Here is a 21,836-nt window from a genome sequence, read left to right as displayed (position 1 = left end):
CGTAGTTAATGGCCGGGTGGCTCGGTTCGTCTCTTGGCCGGTGTGTTGGCCGTTTTCGTGTGGGTGCTGTATCAATGGATTTTATTGGTATTGGAGGGGGTGTGTGGGTAGTTTGCCTGTCTGTCCGTCTGTCTTCCTCTCGTCCATCCGCGAAAGAAATTCTCACTACGGTACAAACACGCGCCGAAGTTCTACTCGCGCGCATCGTATTGCCGAGGAACTTCAGTTATTATCAATTCGGAAGCGAATTAATCGATCAATACCAATATACCAAAATTTGAATTTCCGTTAGCGCAAATTTTACCTTCCCAAAGTGCGCTTTAAACAGTTATATTTCTTTATTTCGTTGGGATTTAAAAGATGAATCTGCTGTTCACCTTGTGCTTATATGCGTAAATGAGTAAATTAATATTAAAATGAGAATAAGAGAAAAGGAAAATCAGAATTAACAAACCAGAAATAAGTCGCACTTTGTTATATACTTTTGTTTGCTTCTCGGGTTCTAAAAAGTTTCAGGAAAATATACCTACTTGGATTTCGATCAATTTTTTTGTTTTGGTTCTTCCCGATCTGGTGACAGGAAAAAGAGAAAAATTACGGAGTAACCTGCAGTCCGATGGCGTCCCGATGACGCGTCATTCGGTAAGAAACCATACACAATTATAAATCCTACATTATATATATAGTTACAATATTTACATTAATAAATGAATGTCCAATTATTTTATCCGTTTTGTGCGTTTCTCAGTTCACTTTCATTCTAACACGACTGCACTCAATGGATTAACACTTATAATTCAAGTAAGGGAAACTTGGACAATTTCGAAATATAGTTTAAATACAATTCTTCTATTGGCAGTAACCACAAATCGTAAGAAACTGTTGTCATATAAAAATAAAAATACCCGAAGACTAATTTCGAGATAAGACAAAGTTCAGCATAAAGTAACTTTAAACTATTAGCTGCACAGCACTGAAAGGCGATGAATGTAAAAACAGAATTTAAGAATATTTTTATATCCGAAGTGCCCGCGTGTGTCGACAATCCGGCTACTCGATTCATGCAGATCGGACGAAAGTAATACCAGTTTTTTTTGCTATGGGCCGTATACAGGCATACATATAACATACACATGTGCATCCGTGCCATTTACTTGCGTTTTTACTATCAATTTCTCCTACCACTTGAGACCGTAAAATGAATCTCTTCATCGTTATAGAAATAGGTATAAAAATTTCAAATTAGCCAGACTCCAAGCGCTTGGAGCAACAGACCCCACGCGCTCGATTATTGTACTCTACAATGTCAAGTGTTTGGATACATGAGATATACCTATATTGCACAAAATTACAGTTATACAAATCACGTACACACCGCGCGTACGCAGCTTCTCCAGACTCATAAGGGCTATTCCGCGTCAACCGGATCAGTCATCTCTCAGATATTTTTTTAATTTGGCATGTGGATTGTGTAAGGGGAGTTAGATTTTTGTGCCAAAGCGCGAATCTCATAATGCAAAATTCGATTTTTTATTAACAATAACAAATTAGACTCCTATTTTTTTCAAAAATTCATAACTTCGGCAACAAATTAGATACAATTTTTTTTTTTTTTTCAAATTACGCGGAAAGCTCCATAGAATTTAAAAAAAAATACGAAATGGTAAAAAAAAGTTGTTATCAATTGTTTATTTAACAATTAATTTTTCAAAGATTTTTAAAACAGTGACCGACACGATCAAAAAATTTTTTTAAAATTCTGACATGTTCCTTGAACTGTACTACAACCTGTGAATTAATTCCAGAGGGGTGTTTTTCTTCGTTTTCGAGTAAAAAATCATTAAAGGTGTCGATGCGCATGAAATTGCGGCGCGTCGAGTCTCTACGTAATGGCGGGCGGCCGGTTGCCGTCCACCGCTACCCCGCGGCGGCGTCGCGGCGTTATTTTAGAGTCATTTTCACGATGTAGGACATGATTGAAAAATCTGAAAAAAATACTGTACCTTCACAAGGCCTGCTCAAAGCGATAAGTGAAGTTTCAAGAATGTGTTTTTCACCGTTTTTTTATTACAGAGATTCAAAATAACAGTTACGCACCACCAAATTTCGAATCTCTGTAATAAAAAAACGGTGAAGAACACATTCTTGAAACTTCACTTATCGCTTTGAGCAGGCCTTGTGAAGGTACAGTATTTTTTTCAGATTTTTCAATCATGTCCTACATCGTGAAAATGACTCTAAAATAACGCCGCGACGCCGCCGCGGAGTAGCGGTGGACGGCAACCGGCCGCCCGCCATTACGTAGAGACTCGACGCGCCGCAATTTCATGCGCATCGACACCTTTAATGATTTTTTACTCGAAAACGAAGAAAAACACCCCTCTGGAATTAATTCACAGGTTGTAGTACAGTTCAAGGAACATGTCAGAATTTTAAAAAAATTTTTTGATCGTGTCGGTCACTGTTTTAAAAATCTTTGAAAAATTAATTGTTAAATAAACAATTGATAACAACTTTTTTTTACCATTTCGTATTTTTTTTTAAATTCTATGGAGCTTTCCGCGTAATTTGAAAAAAAAAAAAAAATTGTATCTAATTTGTTGCCGAAGTTATGAATTTTTGAAAAAAATGGGAGTCTAATTTGTTATTGTTAATAAAAAATCGAATTTTGCATTATGAGATTCGCGCTTTGGCACAAAAATCTAACTCCCCTTACACAATCCACATGCCAAATTAAAAAAATATCTGAGAGATGACTGATCCGGTTGACGCGGAATAGCCCATAAATAAAATAAAAAATAACGGTATAGTATATGTAGATCGGATGTAACATGTGTATACGCCGTTCTCGTACGAGTATACCTATGTATGCATAGTGTATAACTATACGCTTGCGGAACACGTGCGATCATCAGGATCATCAGTAAAATTAAAAGATTGCCTCATCGATGAATACTTAATTCTATTGAACAGCATATATATATATATTTGTAGGTATGTATGTACATATACGTACGTTATATGTTTACTTGGTAGTAAACTGAGCGTGAACAAAATTGACGAATTTTAAAAAATGCGACAAAGTTGAAATCAAATAAAATACCTGTAATGGCAAAAATGATTATTTATTAATAACGGAAAGAATAAATACCATCTAATATCGTATGTTTCGCGTTTAAATAAAAACACAGGCATGTCGGCATGTATACATATATATGCGGTATATAATGCACGTTGAACGCATGCGATATACCTTTATAAGTGGTTACGCTGGCGGCGACAGAGTGCTCGTAGAGAGAGTTAAGTTAAGAGAGTTAAGTTAAGAGAGTTAAGAGTTGGTTTGTCGTTATTACAGTAAGATAAATAGATATAGATAGCTGAGAGGTGTATTTAACGTGGGATGAGCGCGGAGGAGGGTGTCCACCACCATATTTGGAGGATGGTTTCATCCCGCGCCCCGCGTGGGTGCCGCACGGCTCCCACCGCCTCGATCTTCGCTCACCAGTTTGGTCTTTCCTTCTTATTATCATGCGCACACGAATTACGCTTGTACAGCGGACGCTATATGCACGAATGTATCGTATCGCTCAACTTCACCTGCAGGATCCAACTGTAAAAATGATGTCTCTAAATTTTAAATAATTTCCGCCAACTCATATAATTATACCATGCATACTAATATACAAGTATAACGTATACTATTACATTGTATTTGTATCGCGGATTCATAATCTGTGACTCAATTATACTATTCGCATTGACATCAATCTCTTAATCAATCTCGTATTACTCGCGTCTTTACGCCTAGTTTTTATGTACACCGTTCAACGCACGCGTTAACTAACCACGACGCATAAGGAGTCAGCGTTTTTGAGATTGCGCAATTTCTTTACTAGCGGAAGTTTTATGAATAATCATTATTTTTTAAAACTAGGTCGATGAGGGCGTAATCGCAAAAATTCTCACAAGCAGAATATCAGACCTTTCAATCAAAGGATCTGCTGAAATTCTTAGCGGTATTTCTTTATCCCAAAGTATGGAGCTTCTGATAATAAATTCATCCATTGGGCAGTTCTTCACTCCGATTAAAATTACTTATATCTGCAACTCAATGAGCGGAACACCTTAATAAACAAAAATCGTTGTGTTTTTTCGAGAAATATTAATTTTCACTACTCTCTTTTCAAGTTTCGATGAGAGGTTCTCATTCAGATATAGACGGATATATTATTATTTCATGGCCATAGTTAAGCATGATCTGCAAATATTCGACAATCTGATGTATTGTAAGAAGAGCCAAGGACGACCCGATGGATGAAACTATAAATCAAAAACTCTGTATTTTGGGCCAAAGAAACACCCCTAGAAGTTTCGGCAAAAGCTGTGATACGGAGGTTGATTTTTTGAGTACTGTGCACGGGAATGGGATATAGCTTATAACTTGGACTGTTTAATGCATGAAACAAATCCACACAATTTCAAATAAATTCCATTGAAATCCGTCAAAAGTCTTACCACAGATAAGTAAAACATTATGGAAATATCGATAATTTGCGAAAATCTTCAAAAATCACGTAAACTCATTCTAGTTCTGCGATTTTTCGTGAAACTTGATGGAATTTCTTAAATCACATGAAGATCCGTCGAGAAAATCTACATCAAGACGTAGAATCTGCAACTTTGAAAAAAACTACGAAAATCTTACAATATATACGCCCTTTACAAAATGCTCCTGGAAGCTCGACAAGTTACGTAAAGTTTATTGTATTCTGCATAACCCTCGTAAATTTGTACGAAATTACTTCTTATAGTATCATGACATACATATAAGGTAGATCACATTAGATTAGTAGAAATTCGGATGCAATATAAATGTAATGGAAATTCCATGAACTCTCATGGAATCTGTAAAAACCAACCGAATTCCGTGCATCCAGGAATTAAATACAGGTAACCTTTTTGCCGTAAAATATAGTGAAATATTGTAGAAAACTTTTTCAAAATCTTGTGAAATCATAATAACCCCGCGGAACTTCTTTCAAACTGCATTCAAATACCCGTATTCCAGCTAAATTCGTGGTGTTTGAATTCCTTGTAAGTTCAATTTTACCTATCACAATTACCACCTACAATTAAGCAGCTCAAACGGCAGTTTCGTCATCGCTCTATTGATCGACCGGATTGGCAATCGAAGCTGGAGTAGTACTGGTAATGAAATTGTCGGCAATGCTAAATACGATTATCCTTTCATCAAACGAATAATTTTTCAGATGCGGAGTTGCATTTCGCGGTGGGGCGGCTGGTGGGTAGCGGTCTTGCTTTCACTTCCGTTTCTGCAATCGCGTACTCGCGGGGAGTCGCAGAATGGCTCGGGGTCCCCACATGATCACGGCTTGCGGCCCGCCGAGTCTTGGCTGTCGGTGCTGCTCCCTGAGTCGACGGACAACACGCTGGACCCGCCGCCCGAAGAGCGCGAGGAAACGCGGCTTCTCGCACTGCTAGGGGCAGATTACGATGCGGCGTTCATGTCAAACTCGCGACCGAACGCGACGACGCGTCTCTCCTGGGAATTTCCATTCCGCGCTGATCACCGGGGACGTCTTGTTCCGACGGGAGAGATGCCAGAGGCCTTGCAAACTTTACACCTGGGGTAAATAGTGAGATGAAAAATCTCTGATCTATACGGGTAATTCTCGCTTAAGTCCAAAAGACTCGGAATTTTCACTACCAGATGTGATTCAAAAATTTTTTTCGAGGTACTTTTTCAACTTACCGTTTCTTTGTTCTCGGATGAAACAGGAAGTTAATGTAATCACCCCGAAATTGAAAAGTTAAGTTTTCACTAGATCTCCACGTTTTGAAGTTTAGAGAATCAGCTTCAATTATTTTCAGATGGACGTCTGTGTGTATGTATGTATATACGTACGTATGTGAGAACGAGTTACCGGATTTGAATGATTCTAATCTCAATCAACGCGGTTTTTCCAAACCTAGAGCTGATTTGATTTTGGCTTTGGTCAGTTCGGTACTTTTTGCATTATTTAAATAACAAGATCTAAAAAATAAAATAAAAATGATATCTTCAGAACGGATGGACGGATTTGAATTTCAATTGGTACCGTAAGGTTTTTTGAGTCGCTGATCACGAATCTACATTCAGATGTGCAAAATTTAAAGTTGGCGTATGCAATATGCTGAAAAAAAAACTAAAAACATTTGGCTTTCACTGGAAATTGGTATTCGAAGGTTCGGTGGGTGGCCGATCACGAATCTGAGGTCAGATTTGCGAAATCTAAAATATCGAATCCAATATCGTGGAAAAAAATCTGAAAAAAATTTTTGATTTTGTTAGAAATTAGTAGGTGGAAATTTTTTGGATCATCGATAACGAATCGAAGGTCAGACTCCAGAAATTTGTAACGGTGGATCCATTATTGTAATTCAAAATAAAAAAGTCGAAATATTTTCATGTAATATGATACCTGAGGGTTATTAAATCGTTAATCATGAATCTGAATTCGTAGTGTGAAAACGAAAAGTTCAAGGACTGGGTCACTGCCAGCTTAAAGCCGCTTGTTTAACGTAAAACTATATTGCACAGCGTTGTTTTTTCTTGTTTGCATCCATTGATTTTTATTAGTCTATTATCAGAAATTTGTAAGACGTATCAGTTGAAGAATCATCAAATTTTCGTCGTGAAAGATAACTCAGTTTGAGCTAACATTCATCGAGATTTATAATGTTTGATTTCTCTTACTATCGAGAAAAATAAATAATTACCACTCCAATCGTAATCTATAATGTGAAATTATTGATTTCACACACACAATTAAAAATTCCCAAAATGTCTGAATTTTTATTTAGATATTCCTTTTGTGAAATAAAAAATTAGTTCAAAAAAAGAAAATCTTCATTCCTGCTTCAATGTGAGACATTTGTTTTTCTCATCAGCTATTAATTTTTTCGTTAGGATCATCTGGAATGAAGCTGAGTAATTCAGAATTTCCAAATATATCAATTAAATTCATTTCCGACGCAAGTGAAAACTGAGAAACATAAGAAAAATATGTCGAAAAAATTTTGCTCTCATTTTTCACTTTTTTGAGAATTTTATTTGAGTTTAGCACAGACTAATTGTAATTCAATTAGAGTCAGCGAAAATGTGTTGTTATATCAAGTTTGGAAATTTTTTATGCAACAGTCAGTTTCATTTCAGAAGGGCTCAATTAATGATGAATTAAGAAAAAATCAATTCATATTGAATCAGAATTGAAGATTTTGTTTTTTAATCTACTTTGTTTTCCCAAAAAGAATACCTAAACAGAGAATGAGGTATTTCGAGAATATTAAATTTTGTCTTTACGTTCAAAAATCGCCCGTTATTGTTGACGACCGAAAGTTTGAGTGAAAATGTACAGTTTATGTCAACACACTTCTTTTTTCAGAATGAGTTATGTTTGAGAGAAACAAGTGGGTAATTGGGCTGACCTTGATGAGTCAGACTAAGAACTTCCCACTTGGATATGCATTTGGAGCTCATAAAATATAAACAAATGAATGTTTCATATTGTTTTATTATAATTTTTTTTTAAATAATAGAAATATTACTAGACCCATTTGATTCCAAAATTTAATCAGTTCTTACCTAAAAAGATTTGCATTGATTGAGACAGAAATCATAAAAATTTGTTGATCCGTTATCGAGATATCCTTTATAACATAAGAAAATAATCTAACTTTACATTCGTGATCAACCCAAAAAACAAATTATGGTACCAATTTTCATTTGAATCCGTCATCCATTCTCTAGACGTCATTCTTATTTTATTTTTTGTGATGTTGTTATCTAAATAACTCGTAAAGTGCTGAATCGATGAAAGGTAAAATCTAATCAGTTTTAAGTTTGAAAAATCTGCGTCAATTCAGACTAAAATTACACAGACATTCATCCGAAAATTCGTCGAGATTTGGTGAAAACGCAATATTTCATTCTCTGGGTGATTACAATAACTTCCTTTTTTTCTCTGAAAACAGATAAAAGGAAAGTTAAAAGTGTCATAAGTTTTCAAGTGGTAATTCTTAGCAATTTCTAATAGTTAATTAGGCGTAATAAAAAAGCGCATAAAAATAAAACAATGTCACATAGCTTCACTCTAACAAACAGTAACTCAAAAAAAGTTATTGAATCAAATCTAATCAGAGTCGAATTTCAAACCTTTTCGACTTAAACAAGAATTACTTTTATGTAAAGATTCGAAATTCAATGTAAAAGTAGAAGACCATTATTTCTTAGCTACGTGAGATTGCCTGATGGGTCGCGACTGAGGACTCGCGTTTCCGAGAAGCTGAAGAGGAAGCTGAGGCGGTTACTGTGGGCGTATACATCTTGTCCGGTCCAATGGAGGTGGAAAGATCTTGGAATAAGATTTTGGCCTCGTTGGTTGAAACAGGGAAGGTGCTCGCAGGGGAAGGGAATTTCCTGCAGCGTTCCTCCTGGCATGAAATGCCGCCCTTCCAATACGAACTACAAAAAGTTCCTTAGGTGGCACTGTATAAGGGAAGGCGAATGCAAGTGGAGGCCTGTTGAGTATCCGGTCATAACGCAGTGTGCCTGTTCCTGTTCTCACATAGTTCGTGGTTCCAAGAACGCCGATACAAGTCAAGTGTAATTATTGATTACTTCGCCGAGGCTAGATCCTGGATAGAAATGAATTAAGTCAGTCCAAATTTAATGACGATTTGAGTAGAATTTTACGAACCGACAAATTGATGAGAAAAGATGCGCGTCATGCTCTATTATGTTTTTTTTTCAATATTTGTCTGTTAGAAACGGAGTTTAAGTAGAATTTAATTCAACATTTAAGCTGTGTAAGTAAGATTAAGGCATTCTAACAAAGTTGGTTTTTATTTTTATACATTATAAATATTCGTCAGTCGTTTGGGAGCCCAAACTTCATGAATTTTATACTTGCCATTGTTTGTGATGTTTTGATAAGCTCAGATCTAATAGTAAGGTAGAGAGAGGTAGAGACTGGAATGAGAAACAATTATTTTTCTGCTGGATAGCTTATATTTCATACTATGTTACCTTTGATATCAACATGGCATGTATACATCATCATTCAAGCTCTCTGAGTGATTAAATAACTTGATGACAAGAGTCAATATAAAATATAAATAGATTTGTAAAAAAAAGTTTAGCAGCATAAACGGGGCTAGAGTTTATTTCATAAACATTTCAATTCTAAAATACTTAAGAATTTCAAAATTAAAATTGTACTTGAAATGGTAATTCTTAATTTAGAATCTATTGTTTGATTAGATATTCCAGTGCCAGCACTCTCGGATATTTTTTTGTCTTTGCTGAATTTATGCACGTGTATAAAAAGAAAGCTTTAAATATAAATAATATGGACTAATGCAGTATCATAGATCTAAATATATATATATATATACATATGCAGATATATATATGTATATGCTATGAAAATAATGTCGAGTTGTATAATACTGATTGTTGAAATGCAAGTGGTTACAAAATAACAAATATTATTACATACTTGAAAATACCTCAAATTGTTGCTAGCTTGGGTAGCTGCCAGATCTATAATCAGATCTTTCATATCATACAAATTTATCATTTAGTATTATCGTACAGTAATTTGGTAAAGGCTTCATCACGCACTTTTTTCTCCTATCAAAGTATCCGTCAAATATGTCACCTTGAGGAGTCTAGAATAATGAAGCTTTTCTGAGGGTAGATTCACGTTCCAAACAATCACCCGAACACCACGCACGTTCCATTTCCTCACCACTTCCCTGAGTAGTTAAGAAAAGACAAAATCAAATTTTTCAACATCACCCAATCAAGTTTTTGCATGTAGCATACATTTTTTAGCGTTTTTTTTAATTTATCACCAAAGGAAAAATTCACTTACGGGGTGACGATGTCTTTATGCAACAATATTGCAGACAGGCCCAGTAAATGATAAGTGAACCGTGACAAAGCCCAGCCATGTAGACAGTCTAGAATAGCAGCCAATGCATGTTTGAAGGGATTAGAGAAGCGCGGTAGACCCGGACCTTCCAAACCTTGATATGATTTTCGCGATATGAGTTGAGGCCTCCAGGCTATACTGCACACGATTTTTGGATTTTTTCTTCTGATCTGCAAAAAATATTGAATTTTATTACACGTCTAGTTCCACACAATATTTATCATTTATACAAGAATAAGAATACGTTTCACTTTAATATTATTATCCGGCAATGGAATAATAATACGATACAAAAGTATTGGTAATTCCTAAGACCCAAGATTTCTTGACACGAGACATTAAAGCAAACTGCATACCCAAAATGATTCCTTGTTATTCATATTTATTCGGTTGTTAGCTAACGACCACATTTGTTGTCAATTAATTCATATTCATTTGTGATAAATAATCGATAATTCCAATCTTACGCACCAAGTAAATAATGATTGGATTGAAACTGGTTACTACAGCTCTTTTGAAAAGACTGGGATGCTTGTTATATGCATCCAGAATGACTTGTACTATTTCAAGGCTCTTTTCTTTGATATCGATAAACATTCGCAGATCATTACGGATGCATTCGGTCAGCACATCTTCTAGTAAAGCAATTTTATCCTCTCCAATAAACTTTTCTCTGAAATGAAATTACGGGAATTACATGGAGTATTTGAAATTGCAAAAGAAATGATATCTTTCAGGAATGCGGTAATTAAGAGCTCGGTGATGAAAATGCTTGCATCTTTGTATAACTACGTTTCTCTTCTTCTTTTGCTAACATATGCAACTGTGTGCATAAAGTTTGAGTTTCTTCATTGACAAAAATTGTAATATAGGAATGACTTTTGAATTTCAGACTGTCTAAATGCTGAAATATACCTCAGAGGATGATTTCGACTGATGTCTAATTCCTTCAACTGATTCCAAGTCATTTCTTTAACAGTTCCCGACTTCCCTGTCAGTCTCTCTATAGTAAGGTCATGAAATATAATTGGGACACCATCTTTAGTTAATGCCAAATCAAATTCAACTGCACTGCACCCTCTGTTTTTGCACTAAAACAGGAAAATCTCATAACCATGAACTGAAAACAGTTAACAACGATGATATTATAAATAAAAAAAAAATTGCAGTGTTAGTATGTTAGTTTTTACATTTCGAAAAGCGTTGAGGCTGTTTTCTGGATAATCAAAAGCTGCCCCACGATGTCCGACTACTCTCATGCAATACAGATGATCCGAGGTACCGTGACTATCACCTCCTTGTTCATCCTTGGCTTCCGTCAAAGGATCGACGCCTAATACTTCTCTGACCACCTCTGAACTCGGAGGTGGAATTCTGGCCACCTGTAGACTGATAGTGAGAACCAACGCAGCCCATATTGCCCATGGCACAGAGAATTGATAAAAGATGCTAGTCAGAATAGTCCAAGATGCTTGCAGGTAAATCCAAGCCATGAAGCACCCAGTGTAAATCTCTAGATACTTTCCACTCATCTTGGATGTATCTTGGATGATTGTATTATATAAAAAATTAGATAGAAGATGACTTTAAGCGCATTTGATCAGGTCGCTCTGGCAATGGGATTTTTATGAAACTGTTATTTTAAATCGCGGTGATATCATTTAGAAATTTTCTTACTCCAAAGTGTGATCTGTGAAGAATGTCATCAATAACTTTGCAAATGTTACTGCCGTTTAGAGTGTCGAATACGACATTAAAAAAGCAAAATTCAACTGGATTCTAAGATAGAGCCCGACTGTAGATTAATCAGCGTTTAAGGTAATTTTAGAGTATAGCGCCGCAAAGTAATTTAGTGTTCTCAGATTCGTAGAGTGTCATTTTCACCTCCGATTTATGGTTTCAAATTTGATTCTTTTTATTCTCCCTATGAACCGGAGTCTATCTCATCTTTTCAGATTTTCGACAGTCCGATTTTAATACATAGCGTCATTTTTAATCCGGTTAATGTATCAGCCGAACGGTCACGCCCCACGCACCACTCACACTGCCTCTTTCTTGATCGACCCGCGGCTTCAAGCGCGGCTTCAAACTCATATGACAGACGCCATTGTACACACAGTAACTTGTTTCAAAAAATATCTAGCTCGATATTCAGCCACAACGTCAGATAACGTTTTTAAATATTCTTATTTTTCTTCCTTCTTTTTTGCTGTTGGCTATGTCCCTTACGGCATTGTGCCAATATACAAATACCGTCATCATCATCATTATCATAAAAATTTTAATTATATTTTTAAGATGCATACCTACAGCGTTTTTCACTGGCTCTACCTTGGCCCTAGAAATACCTATAGACATGAAGGAAGCCCTGGTACACTCTTCCGTATGAGCGGAAAACGATATAGAGAGAGAAGTAGTAATGCTACATCCTTTCTTTGTCTCGCAGGATCCGATTGGCCGACTCTACTGATCTCTATTAGCGTTTTCCACTGGTTGCACTGAGTGCGCACTGGTTCGAACAGGGGGCACTCGTTCCGTGCATGCGTCGCCCGGCATCGGGGCAAACCTTCTGAGTGGAACGCCGTAAAACGTATAAAGGCAGACTAGATCATAATTTCTCCTAAATCACAAATAATGTGACGTTACTCGACCGACTGCGCGACTATCAGTTTTTTCAAGCAAGTGATAAAGAAACCAATTGAACAAACGCAACGGTAATTTTTTGTTTGTAAATAAATGTCATAAATGTTAGGCACGAGCATACAAGGGCAAAAAAAATGGACAATTCCACTGAAAAGATAAAAATTAATAAGTAGCAAGTCAAGTTGTCCCAATCTCCTGAAATATACCTAGCAGTTAACCTCTAAAAGCTGAAAAAATGTGTTTCCATACTTCGATATCGGACATGCTGTGGATTACTCCTATGAAACTTAAAATTTTGGGAATCTCTCCTCTATCTTTCGGCTCCAGCAAGTCCATCATCACTGCTAGACGAAGATGAAATTAGATCTAATAAAAGAGTTGCTGTCACAGCATCTACTTAGACTCTTTCACGATCGGCAGCCATAATTGCACTGCTTTGACACCGACTCCCGATTTCAGGGCAATATTTTACGCACTCAGTGCTAAATTCACGCACCCGAGCTGCCAGTGGAACACGCTGGAAATACAAATCTACCGGTAGTACGCTCTCAGTTCACACTCAGTGCAACCAGTGGAAAACGCTATAAGTGGAAAACGGCAGTACATGCTTTAGAAGCAGAGCTACTCACGAACTTGGAAGCGCAAAGGAGATAAATGGTTGTTGGCAGCACTGGGAGCTAATTTCGGAACGCACCATTTCTTTCATCATCACTTAAGGCATGGAAAACAAGTAGGTTTCTTCTCTTGGTATAGTTTAGATCAACCGTGTCTTATGCATTAGCCAATGCTGCAATTTCGGAGTAATCGTTGTCGGCAGCGAAGTGGTGGATTTTGTCATCTGACGGTTTAATACACAATCGTCGCGGTTTTTGGATTTGTGCCGTACATCAAAAAGTGGTTGAATAGATAATACGGTGCAAAAATGTCAGAACTGAGAGAGTGGTTCAATGCCCAGCCATTATTTACTAGATGGTGGCTTCTTTTATCCGTGGGATGCTCTCTTTTGGGAAGATTCGGTATTTTCAGTCCGGAACGACTCGTTTTATTCTACATTCCATTCGTTCACAAATTCGAGATATGGAGAGCCGTTACCAGCGTATTTTATTATCCCCTTGGACCAACAACTGGGTTTCACTTTATGATCAACTGTTATTTCATCTACAACTATTCTGTAAGGCTCGAACGTGGCGAGTATGATGGACGACCAGCTGATTATTTCTACATGCTTCTGTTTAACTGGGTTTGCTGTGTCATCGCTGGACTCTTTGGAGAATTCCCACTTCTCATGGACCCTATGGTACTCAGTGTACTCTACATATGGTGTCATCTCAACCGAGACACTATTGTCAATTTTTGGTTTGGTAAGAAAATAGATGCATAAGACTTAATGTCGCTCCTTATTTTCAAACTTGTTTTACTTAATATTGATCGGCAAGGTTAGCTGTAATCGTACACCAATTTATTCCATAAGTTACCCAACACATTCCCTGTAGAATAATGATATTCTAGTTTGCTGTGTTAATGTAACAAACGTAATGGCAAAATATTTAGCTACTGCAGTTGGTTGAATGGTTTACAAAATGCCTAAAAAAAAATATCCAAATATCCAAAACCCAATTTGAATTGTTCCCATATTTTGAAAGTCCACAGGTGTAAAAGTTAGCGTAATGGGTCAATAGTCTATTGATTTTTTTGATTTTCATCATTCTTAAAACAATTGATTGCATTGGGAATTCTAAAACCCTATTTGTTTGATTTTCGAAATATGCTGCATAAAAAAAAAAACAGTTTTGTCGTAGTAAAGATTGGACAATTGGGCGATTCAAATGAATTTTTTTTATTTTATAAATAATTTCATTATCAAAGCATGAAACAAGCAAAAATCTTAAGCAAAAACTTGTAGTATCTATCAAAGTGATAATAAAATTTTCACTCTTTTCTTTATCAGATAGCATACTTGTAAATAAAAGCTACATTCACTATTTATTCATACTACAATATCGAGCAGGATTTCTGCCGTGTTTTGTCACAGAAATGTATGACCTATTATCTTGTGTTATTCACCTACTGTCCCGATTTACTTATTTTAATGTGGAGTTTAAATAAAAAAACAAGAAACACAGAAAACAATGTGATATTGTCATTACAGGGACGCAGTTTAAAGCAATGTATCTGCCATGGGTTCTCTTTGCTTTCAATCTTGTGATATCTGGCGGTGGAATGTTGGAACTGGTTGGTATTCTAGTGGGACATTTGTACTTCTTCCTGAAGTTTAAATACCCTCAAGAATTCGGAGGTCCAGATTTATTGGCCACACCTCAATTTCTCGAGGCTTATTTCCCTCCTTCAAGACTCAGAGGGTTTGGAACCGCTCCTTCACAAAGGGAACCACAGAGACCGGGCAGAAATATGTATGGTGGTTATCAATGGGGACGTGGCCAGCCTCTCGGCCAGTAATCAAGGTGTATACCTAATTAAACCAAGTTTACATCTGTATATTTTATGAAGAGTGAGTGTACAAGTATACCAAGAAACTGGGAGTAAATGAAACATACTATGTACAGGATGACACCGGACTATCGCCCCATAGGCTACCCATGTGTTCCTTGTGAAAATCTGAGGTTAAAAAATTTTTTACTTTTTTATAGAAAATTTATTCTTTATAAATTACAACCACTTCACATTAGCCAATCCAGTAGCATTTAATGGCTCAGAATAGGATTGCTAGGGCTGGCGAAACCCCATTTATTTGTTGTGCACTCAGCAGCTGCCCTGAGCCATCAAGTGCTATCGAATTGGCCAATTTCAAACAGTAATTTACAAATAACAAATTTACTATGAGAAATATCATTATAGTCGCAAATTTTCATGAAGAATACAACGGTAGCTTATGGGGCAATATTTCTAGATCACCCTATATACATACACATATGCATGTATATATTCGTGTATACGATATATATTTCTGAAGATAGATAGTTTTTTTTCTACTTTCTCAACTTTAAAAATGATAGAGTTAATTTAATGCAGTATGAAAACATTATTTCGAAGTTGCCTGATTAGTTTTCCATGGTAAATGGTGGTACAATTTGTTATTTGAAGATAATTAAGATTTATGGGAATATCTCAATGTTGACCTGTTATATGTTGATAAAATTAATTATATCAAATTTAATAATATACCTACCAGTTTTTGCTCGAGTGCTTGCAAAGTAAGTTTCTGGAACTAGAGAATTCTGCACTACAGTACTTCCAACAAAAGATAGTTCCTTTCTTCACTCTGATGGTAAAGCACATTTAATAAATACAATAATGCTCAAATAACAGGGTCAGGGTAACCGCTGGCTACTTATTGTGAGTGAGTGGGGGTGGGGGGGCTCTGCATAATTAAGTAAGAAGTTATACACGGATCAGTATAATTAGTATTTATGTTTGTCGAATGATTACTAAAATGAAGCTTAGCATTGAGATTTTGTTAATCGCTGCTTGTCAATTGTGAAAAATTAAATGCAATCTTGTCATTGCATTTTCAATTGTTAAAACAAACTTTCGATTTAATGAATCAATCTGATTTAGAAAATATGCGTATTGCTTTATATTAACATCAAAGAAGGTAGCAATTTGGAACGGATCTCGGAAAACTTGTCTCGTTCACTTCCTGGTAAATACCTACTTATATTGGACAGTTTGAATGAATCTAGAAAAATACACAATGATTTTAAACGATATATCACTTACACGTATTTATGTGTACCAATATCATATGAACATTAAGTGTCAGTAATAATATTCAGGCTGGTGACAGATGAGGAAGACAGGGAATTATGGTACTCCAAACGTAAGATGTCTTTTTCAAAAGTCTTCACCTTCAATATTCAACTTGTTTTTGACAAATTTAACAAATAATTCTGTACCACATGTCAGTACAGTATTGTAGACTATTATTTAATAAGATAATGGCAATCAAACAAAACTGAATGCTGGCCTGTGTACAGAAAGCATAAAAAATACGGCAGGAAGTCTGGAAATTTGATATTTATCTGTCTTGTCACCGCTATGAAGTTTTTGCTGTATCATGTACATAAATGTATATTTTATTATAAATATAATATATTAGGTACAGAATTCGTGAATAAACGTGGATATCTATGTATGTTTGTCACACATTATATACAAATGTACAGGTATTGATCCAATTGTTTATCAAAGCAAACTTACTTGCGTTATATACAGGGTGAGTTTTCTCCGGGGTCTGATCTAGGAGGAGCTTGGATATGTGAGAGTCCGCCTTCTTCTATTCATACTCGTCCTGTGTCAATGCTTGTATCCCGCTATCAAAACAATCCCTCATGTGAGTAGATTGTATTTCGGATGTGTGCTATACGTGTGGACGTAAACAGATTTAGAGATAAGCGTATCTGCTCTATAATCACACACTATTATTTTGAAGCGGACGAGTATGAATAGAAGTCGGACTCTCAGCACATCCAAGCTCCTCCCAGATCAGACCCCGGAGAAAACTCACCCTGTATATACTATACATATAAGTTGCTCATTTTATTCTTGAAATTCTCATGCAATAGTAGTTTTTGAACCAAAGCCAGAAAGTTGTATGGCTTTGGTGTGAACATTATTTTTTTTATGTAAAAGCCGTAAGATACGCCATTATGGTCGCGTTTTCCGACCCTACAGTTGAACTTGTGCTCAATTGAACACGTCTCTGTATAAGGTTCAATTTTATGGCAGCAAAATGCAACCATACTGGCGTACTTTATGGCTACTAAATTGAAAAGTTCATAACATTGGCATCTGTGATAGTCTGCTACGCCAAACTGCGGACAGCGCTTGAACCATCAACAGTGAGGTCATTCTGATAGAACCAGCCAATAGAGCCTCTCACTGACCCTACTGGCATCAATTTTAATTTTCTCCACCTGACAGCGAGATGTAGGCCACGCCCCTACCACACATCCAATTATGTAATATTTCGTTCTTACGCCTCAAGACTCAAATTCGCCAAGCTACATGCACAGCATCTGTTCTGTATCGTTGAACGCAGGTGGTTTGATGCCAGGGTGTGGGACCACTCGTGTTGAATTGTGATAAACCGGCAACAGCTATCATCACTCCATTGTCAATACAAAATCGTTCGTCAGTTGCATAAAGGGTAGCGTTTCTTTCCTCACACATCTCAGCCATCATTTTCTGCAGTCTTAAATTACAACCGACACCACCAACTATAAGAACTTCGTGCGATCCTGTGTGTGCCATAGCTCGTTCTGTTAGATAAACAAAATAAACGGTTTGATGTCAAGTTAAAAAGTTAATGCATTTTTTTCTTGTCAGCTTATTTAATTACCTGTTATTTCTATCAACATTGCAAATAAAGTTTCTTGTAAAGAAAAGCATAGATCTGCGTTTGTATATTCGCCATTCTTCAACCATTTGGGTAGTCGTTCTTCAATGTGACTCAAGATACCAGAAAATGACACGTCCATTCCTTTGACTGTATATGGCAGTGGCGCCAGTTTTTGACCTCTGTTGAAATAGAAAATGGCATTCATTAAATGAATGAAGAAAAGTGTCATAATTAGCAGAGATGTGTCAGAAATTCTCAATCTTGAGTTACTAGGCATGCATAGTACTCGTAGAGAAAAAAATGCATACGCAAATTTGAAACATAAATTCCGCATATGCTCATGTACATAGTTTTTTGGAAATACGGACTTTTGTCATTGAAGCTTATAAAAAAATTGACTAACCAAATTTGCAAAAGTGTTGGCAAGTGAATTTTTTGGTTGCAAACCCGTTGGACCTTCCAGTGTATGAATGTCGAAGAATTTAATCAAAAAATGTAATTAAACAGAGTAGGTTACGAAGTATCTTGTGAATCGTTATTATATAACACAATGTGAAATGCTATAGTCGATTGAAAGTGCTATTGATCTTTTATTTCTGCAGTGCCACTGATTGTAAAGAATTATCCAAAACTGTACTTTGCTTGAACAGCTACCAGATTTCGAACAATTCTAGAAATGCATAGCATATTTCCTGAAGTAGATAACCAAGCAGAAATAATCAATTAGTTATTTACTCTTTGGAAAGTTGTTCTATGTTGTATCCTGGGCTAGGATCATTGGACAGTTTTAAAAGCCTTGCAAAACGATCAAGGCAATTTCCCACAGCGATGTCAATTGTTTCACCAAAAATTCTGTAACGCTGTCTAGAGTATGCTATGACCTGAGTGTTTCCTCCCGAAACATACAGTACTGTTGGATCTTTGCTTTTCGTTATTAATCTCCCCATTTCTATGTGCCCTATGCAGTGATTCACTGCTACTATAGGCTTGTTGTAAAGCTGCGCAACACTCCTTGCCACTAGCGCAACTGCTGTTAAAGGTGCTCCCATTCCAGGTCCTTTCGTGTAGCAAACTACATCAATATCTTTCATGGTAAGACTTGCATCCTTAAGGGCGCATTTTAACGTTTCTAAAACATGCTGGCGATGATGCTGCGCTGTTTCTCGCGGCAGGAAACCTGAGTTAGGAAACAGTAGAATAGTTTTAATAGGACGTCAAAATGTATGTGAAATTTCAAGACTTCCTGCATTTATACATAGACGGCACGGATATCAAATTTTCTTGCAGAACCTATCTCAACCACTGAACTCAACTTTGTATGGTGTAAATCAATGTTAGCAAGTTAGAAATCTTTGGTGTAAAATTAACACTCAATTGCTTCGTATGCTTGCCTCGTACAATACTTAAAGCACAAATTTGTAGTCAAGGTAGATTTGCAAATATTTATTAAAATTTACTAAAAGAAATCAATTCGAATTACGACGTAATAAACGAGAAAAATCGTTACAGAAATATGTTTAGATTTCGAGTATTCATAATTCAAAGAAGATATTGAAATTTCTACGCGTTATCTCGATTTTGAATATCATTGAGTAAGATTTTGCCTACTGTGAGAAAGCTCATACACGTATTTGTCGTAACGTGTGAATATTATATCATCTTAAAAGGTGTGTAAGAGAAGCTAGTTTAAGCAGGTTAGTTTACCTTCCCCTGGTGCTGTGATGTAAGTGTGTCGAACATTAGAGAGAATATCATTGTCGCGGATTATTCCAATGCCTAATTTATTGGCACTCCCTTCGAATCCTATGGCAATTACCATATTGCTGGAATAATTAATAAGACAGGTGGTGTTTTTTCGAGATATTCAATTGGACGAGCGCCGAGTACCCAACTTGTCACTTCAATGTCAAAACACACCGCAGTGCATGAATCGCATCGGTTGATCAGTCTAGCAGCCTTAAAGATGGCGCATATCATACCAGGGATGAAATTTTACCGTATGTGAGCAAAAATTATCGCATTTTTGAATGATATTAACATGTATCACTGATGATGCATAAAAATTTTTAAATGTTATGATTGTAACCGTATATTGTACCCACTACTCAATATATTTTTTATTTTATGATCTCTCATATCGATCACCCACGCGGTGCAAAACTTGCATATTCAAAATTTGTTTTGAAATCAAAGTAGATCCAGTCTCAATTAATCAGTTGTTTATTAACATGAATATTGAAATTACATTAAATGTGTATCCTGGATTATCTATCGTTGTCAGTTTCTTATCAATACATAAATGTATGCAGTAGAACCTCGATTATCCGAACCAATTGGGACCGAGACTAGTTCGGATAACCAAAAGTTCGGACAATCGAAACGTGGGTTTTTTGGGACGAGATCATAAACAACACCTTTTTACATAAAAACAGTACAAAATTTGACATACATATTAACGTTGAAATATATTCATATATATGTGTGTGTGTGTGTATATAGGTATATGTCGGCGCAAGAAGCCGGCAGCCTCAGCGCTTGACGCTCGTAACTGTCGTACCATGTCGTACTACTTTTGTTTTGATTTAGACCACACGAGTATTGATATTGAGTTCCGATCTTTGTAATGTAGCAGGAGGGGGGGGGGGGGGGGGGGGGTAAGGTACCTGACTTTATTCCTAAAGTTTACCCTGGGTTAGTCGAGACACGAGAGAGCAGTGAGAGTCAGAGGCTCGAGCGTGAAGGACCGAGAGTGTCTCGAAATCCCCACACACCTACCCGCTGCTACGGTAGTATTAGTTTTTTTGAATGAATGAAAGAAAAGAGAAATCAGAAGTATTTTAAACACCTGAAAAAAGTCGAATGCCTTTTTTATATTTTTTTTTTATAAAATCGTCAATTTTATATTGACGAACGGGTGTAACGCGTTTTGCATGCCCGCGATTCTCGCAGATACATTGTTGCTCACGGCGGTGGCAGCGAGCAACAATGTGTCTTTCGCGCCATCGTTCGGATAATTGAGGGTTCGGATGATCGAGGTTCGGATAATCGAGATTCCTCTGTAGGTATATTTATTTTGTGTATTACTAATTTTAGTACACCGTAGGTATAAGTATACTCTTTGAAAAAAAAAGAAAAACGTCAAATAGTGCTTAGCTACTAATTATTCGACGACGTTTAGACGTTAGCATTCGATGTAATATATTCGGAAATTGAGGATATCCGAAGTTCAATTAATTAAGTATAACTCGAAAACTATTGATTACATAACAAAAATATGCACATAAAAAAGTTCCAGTTTTAAGTGAACTTTGACCCCAAAATATGAAAAAATTTATCGAGGCCGCTGAAAGGTCTTAAAAATTGCAAAAATATTAGTTTTCGTTCAAAACTGAAACTTTTTTTATATGATTAATAATTTTCAAAAGTTATATTTAATTGAAATTCGGAAATTCTCGATTTCTGCATATATCATATAAAATATTGACATCTAAACCTCGTCGAATAATTATCTAAAAAAAATCTCTAATAATCTCGACAAGTGACAAAAAGCTTTCACAAAGTTTAAACTAATTCTGAAAGGGTCAGACTTTTGGTCACGACGATCTGTCATGGAATACCCCATATCTAATCAGGGTAGATGGGGTGCTACCAACAGTTGAGGAAATACCACGAAATACTGAAAAATTTCTTCGTTTTGTTAGCTACCGTGTTTGATGCACTACTCGCAGTGACTCTAGATTGCGCGCAATTGATTCCGCTCGCAAAATTACGTCGATCTAGTACATTAAAGAATTGATTCCGGCAATATTCCAAATCGCCCAAAAATGGACTGAGAA

General features: G+C 36.3%; 4 protein-coding genes across 6 annotated transcripts; 2 read left to right on the top strand and 2 right to left on the bottom strand.

The window, feature by feature from the left end:
• The first annotated feature begins 104 nt into the window (after positions 1-104).
• Positions 105-9,180, top strand: LOC107227424 (noggin-2). Of its 3 annotated transcripts, none has more exons than XM_015668560.2 (3): positions 105-642; positions 5,271-5,650; positions 8,294-9,180. In XM_015668560.2, exons 1-3 carry the CDS (start codon positions 628-630, stop codon positions 8,667-8,669), a joined length of 771 nt encoding a protein of 256 aa, XP_015524046.2. In that variant the 5' UTR covers positions 105-627; the 3' UTR covers positions 8,670-9,180. The 3 variants fall into 3 exon arrangements, with proteins under 3 accessions (XP_015524046.2, XP_046590766.1, XP_046590767.1); XM_046734810.1 differs by having other exon boundaries at positions 8,276-9,180; XM_046734811.1 differs by lacking the exon at positions 105-642 and adding an exon at positions 3,890-5,208 and having other exon boundaries at positions 8,276-9,180.
• On the bottom strand, positions 9,048-12,343 carry LOC107227423 (glycerophosphodiester phosphodiesterase 1). The gene is made up of 5 exons (XM_015668559.2): positions 11,189-12,343; positions 10,914-11,089; positions 10,470-10,671; positions 9,939-10,168; positions 9,048-9,819 (listed from the first exon to the last, which is right to left on the bottom strand). Exons 1-5 carry the CDS (start codon positions 11,528-11,530, stop codon positions 9,678-9,680), a joined length of 1,092 nt encoding a protein of 363 aa, XP_015524045.1. The 5' UTR covers positions 11,531-12,343; the 3' UTR covers positions 9,048-9,677.
• A 1,061-nt stretch (positions 12,344-13,404) lies between these two features.
• On the top strand, positions 13,405-17,968 carry LOC107227435 (derlin-1). The gene is made up of 2 exons (XM_015668578.2): positions 13,405-14,002; positions 14,791-17,968. The coding sequence occupies exons 1-2, from the start codon at positions 13,564-13,566 to the stop codon at positions 15,096-15,098; spliced, it is 747 nt and encodes a 248-aa protein (XP_015524064.1). The 5' UTR covers positions 13,405-13,563; the 3' UTR covers positions 15,099-17,968.
• LOC107227426 (probable tRNA N6-adenosine threonylcarbamoyltransferase) lies at positions 16,503-19,960 on the bottom strand. Its single transcript, XM_015668568.2, has 4 exons — positions 19,705-19,960; positions 18,736-19,177; positions 18,001-18,179; positions 16,503-17,920 (listed from the first exon to the last, which is right to left on the bottom strand). The coding sequence occupies exons 1-4, from the start codon at positions 19,817-19,819 to the stop codon at positions 17,649-17,651; spliced, it is 1,008 nt and encodes a 335-aa protein (XP_015524054.1). The 5' UTR covers positions 19,820-19,960; the 3' UTR covers positions 16,503-17,648.
• Positions 19,961-21,836: the final 1,876 nt, after the last annotated feature.

This window comes from Neodiprion lecontei, chromosome 3 (assembly GCF_021901455.1).
Source record: "Neodiprion lecontei isolate iyNeoLeco1 chromosome 3, iyNeoLeco1.1, whole genome shotgun sequence".
NCBI classification, from domain to species: Eukaryota; Metazoa; Arthropoda; class Insecta; order Hymenoptera; family Diprionidae; genus Neodiprion; species Neodiprion lecontei.
This window is presented reverse-complemented; position numbering and strand designations above follow the sequence as displayed.

What these genes read in the sequence shown, in the direction of transcription:
- LOC107227424 (XM_046734810.1), top strand. An exon ending in TTGCAAACTTTACACCTGGG is followed by an intron (nt 5,651 to 8,275) that starts GTAAATAGTGAG and finishes ATGTAAAAGTAG; the next exon opens with AAGACCATTATTTCTTAGCT.
- LOC107227423 (XM_015668559.2), bottom strand. Translation starts at nt 11,530, where the DNA reads ATGAGTGGAAAGTATCTAGAGATTTACACTGGGTGCTTCATGGCTTGG. An exon ending in GCCTCAACGCTTTTCGAAAT is followed by an intron (nt 11,090 to 11,188) that starts GTAAAAACTAAC and finishes TTCCTGTTTTAG; the next exon opens with TGCAAAAACAGAGGGTGCAG. An exon ending in AGTCGAAATCATCCTCTGAG is followed by an intron (nt 10,672 to 10,913) that starts GTATATTTCAGC and finishes ATTTCATTTCAG; the next exon opens with AGAAAAGTTTATTGGAGAGG.
- LOC107227435 (XM_015668578.2), top strand. Translation starts at nt 13,564, where the DNA reads ATGTCAGAACTGAGAGAGTGGTTCAATGCCCAGCCATTATTTACTAGA. An exon ending in TATTGTCAATTTTTGGTTTG is followed by an intron (nt 14,003 to 14,790) that starts GTAAGAAAATAG and finishes TTGTCATTACAG; the next exon opens with GGACGCAGTTTAAAGCAATG.
- LOC107227426 (XM_015668568.2), bottom strand. Translation starts at nt 19,819, where the DNA reads ATGGTAATTGCCATAGGATTCGAAGGGAGTGCCAATAAATTAGGCATT. An exon ending in CATCACAGCACCAGGGGAAG is followed by an intron (nt 19,178 to 19,704) that starts GTAAACTAACCT and finishes TTCCTAACTCAG; the next exon opens with GTTTCCTGCCGCGAGAAACA. An exon ending in AATGTTGATAGAAATAACAG is followed by an intron (nt 17,921 to 18,000) that starts GTAATTAAATAA and finishes TTTATCTAACAG; the next exon opens with AACGAGCTATGGCACACACA.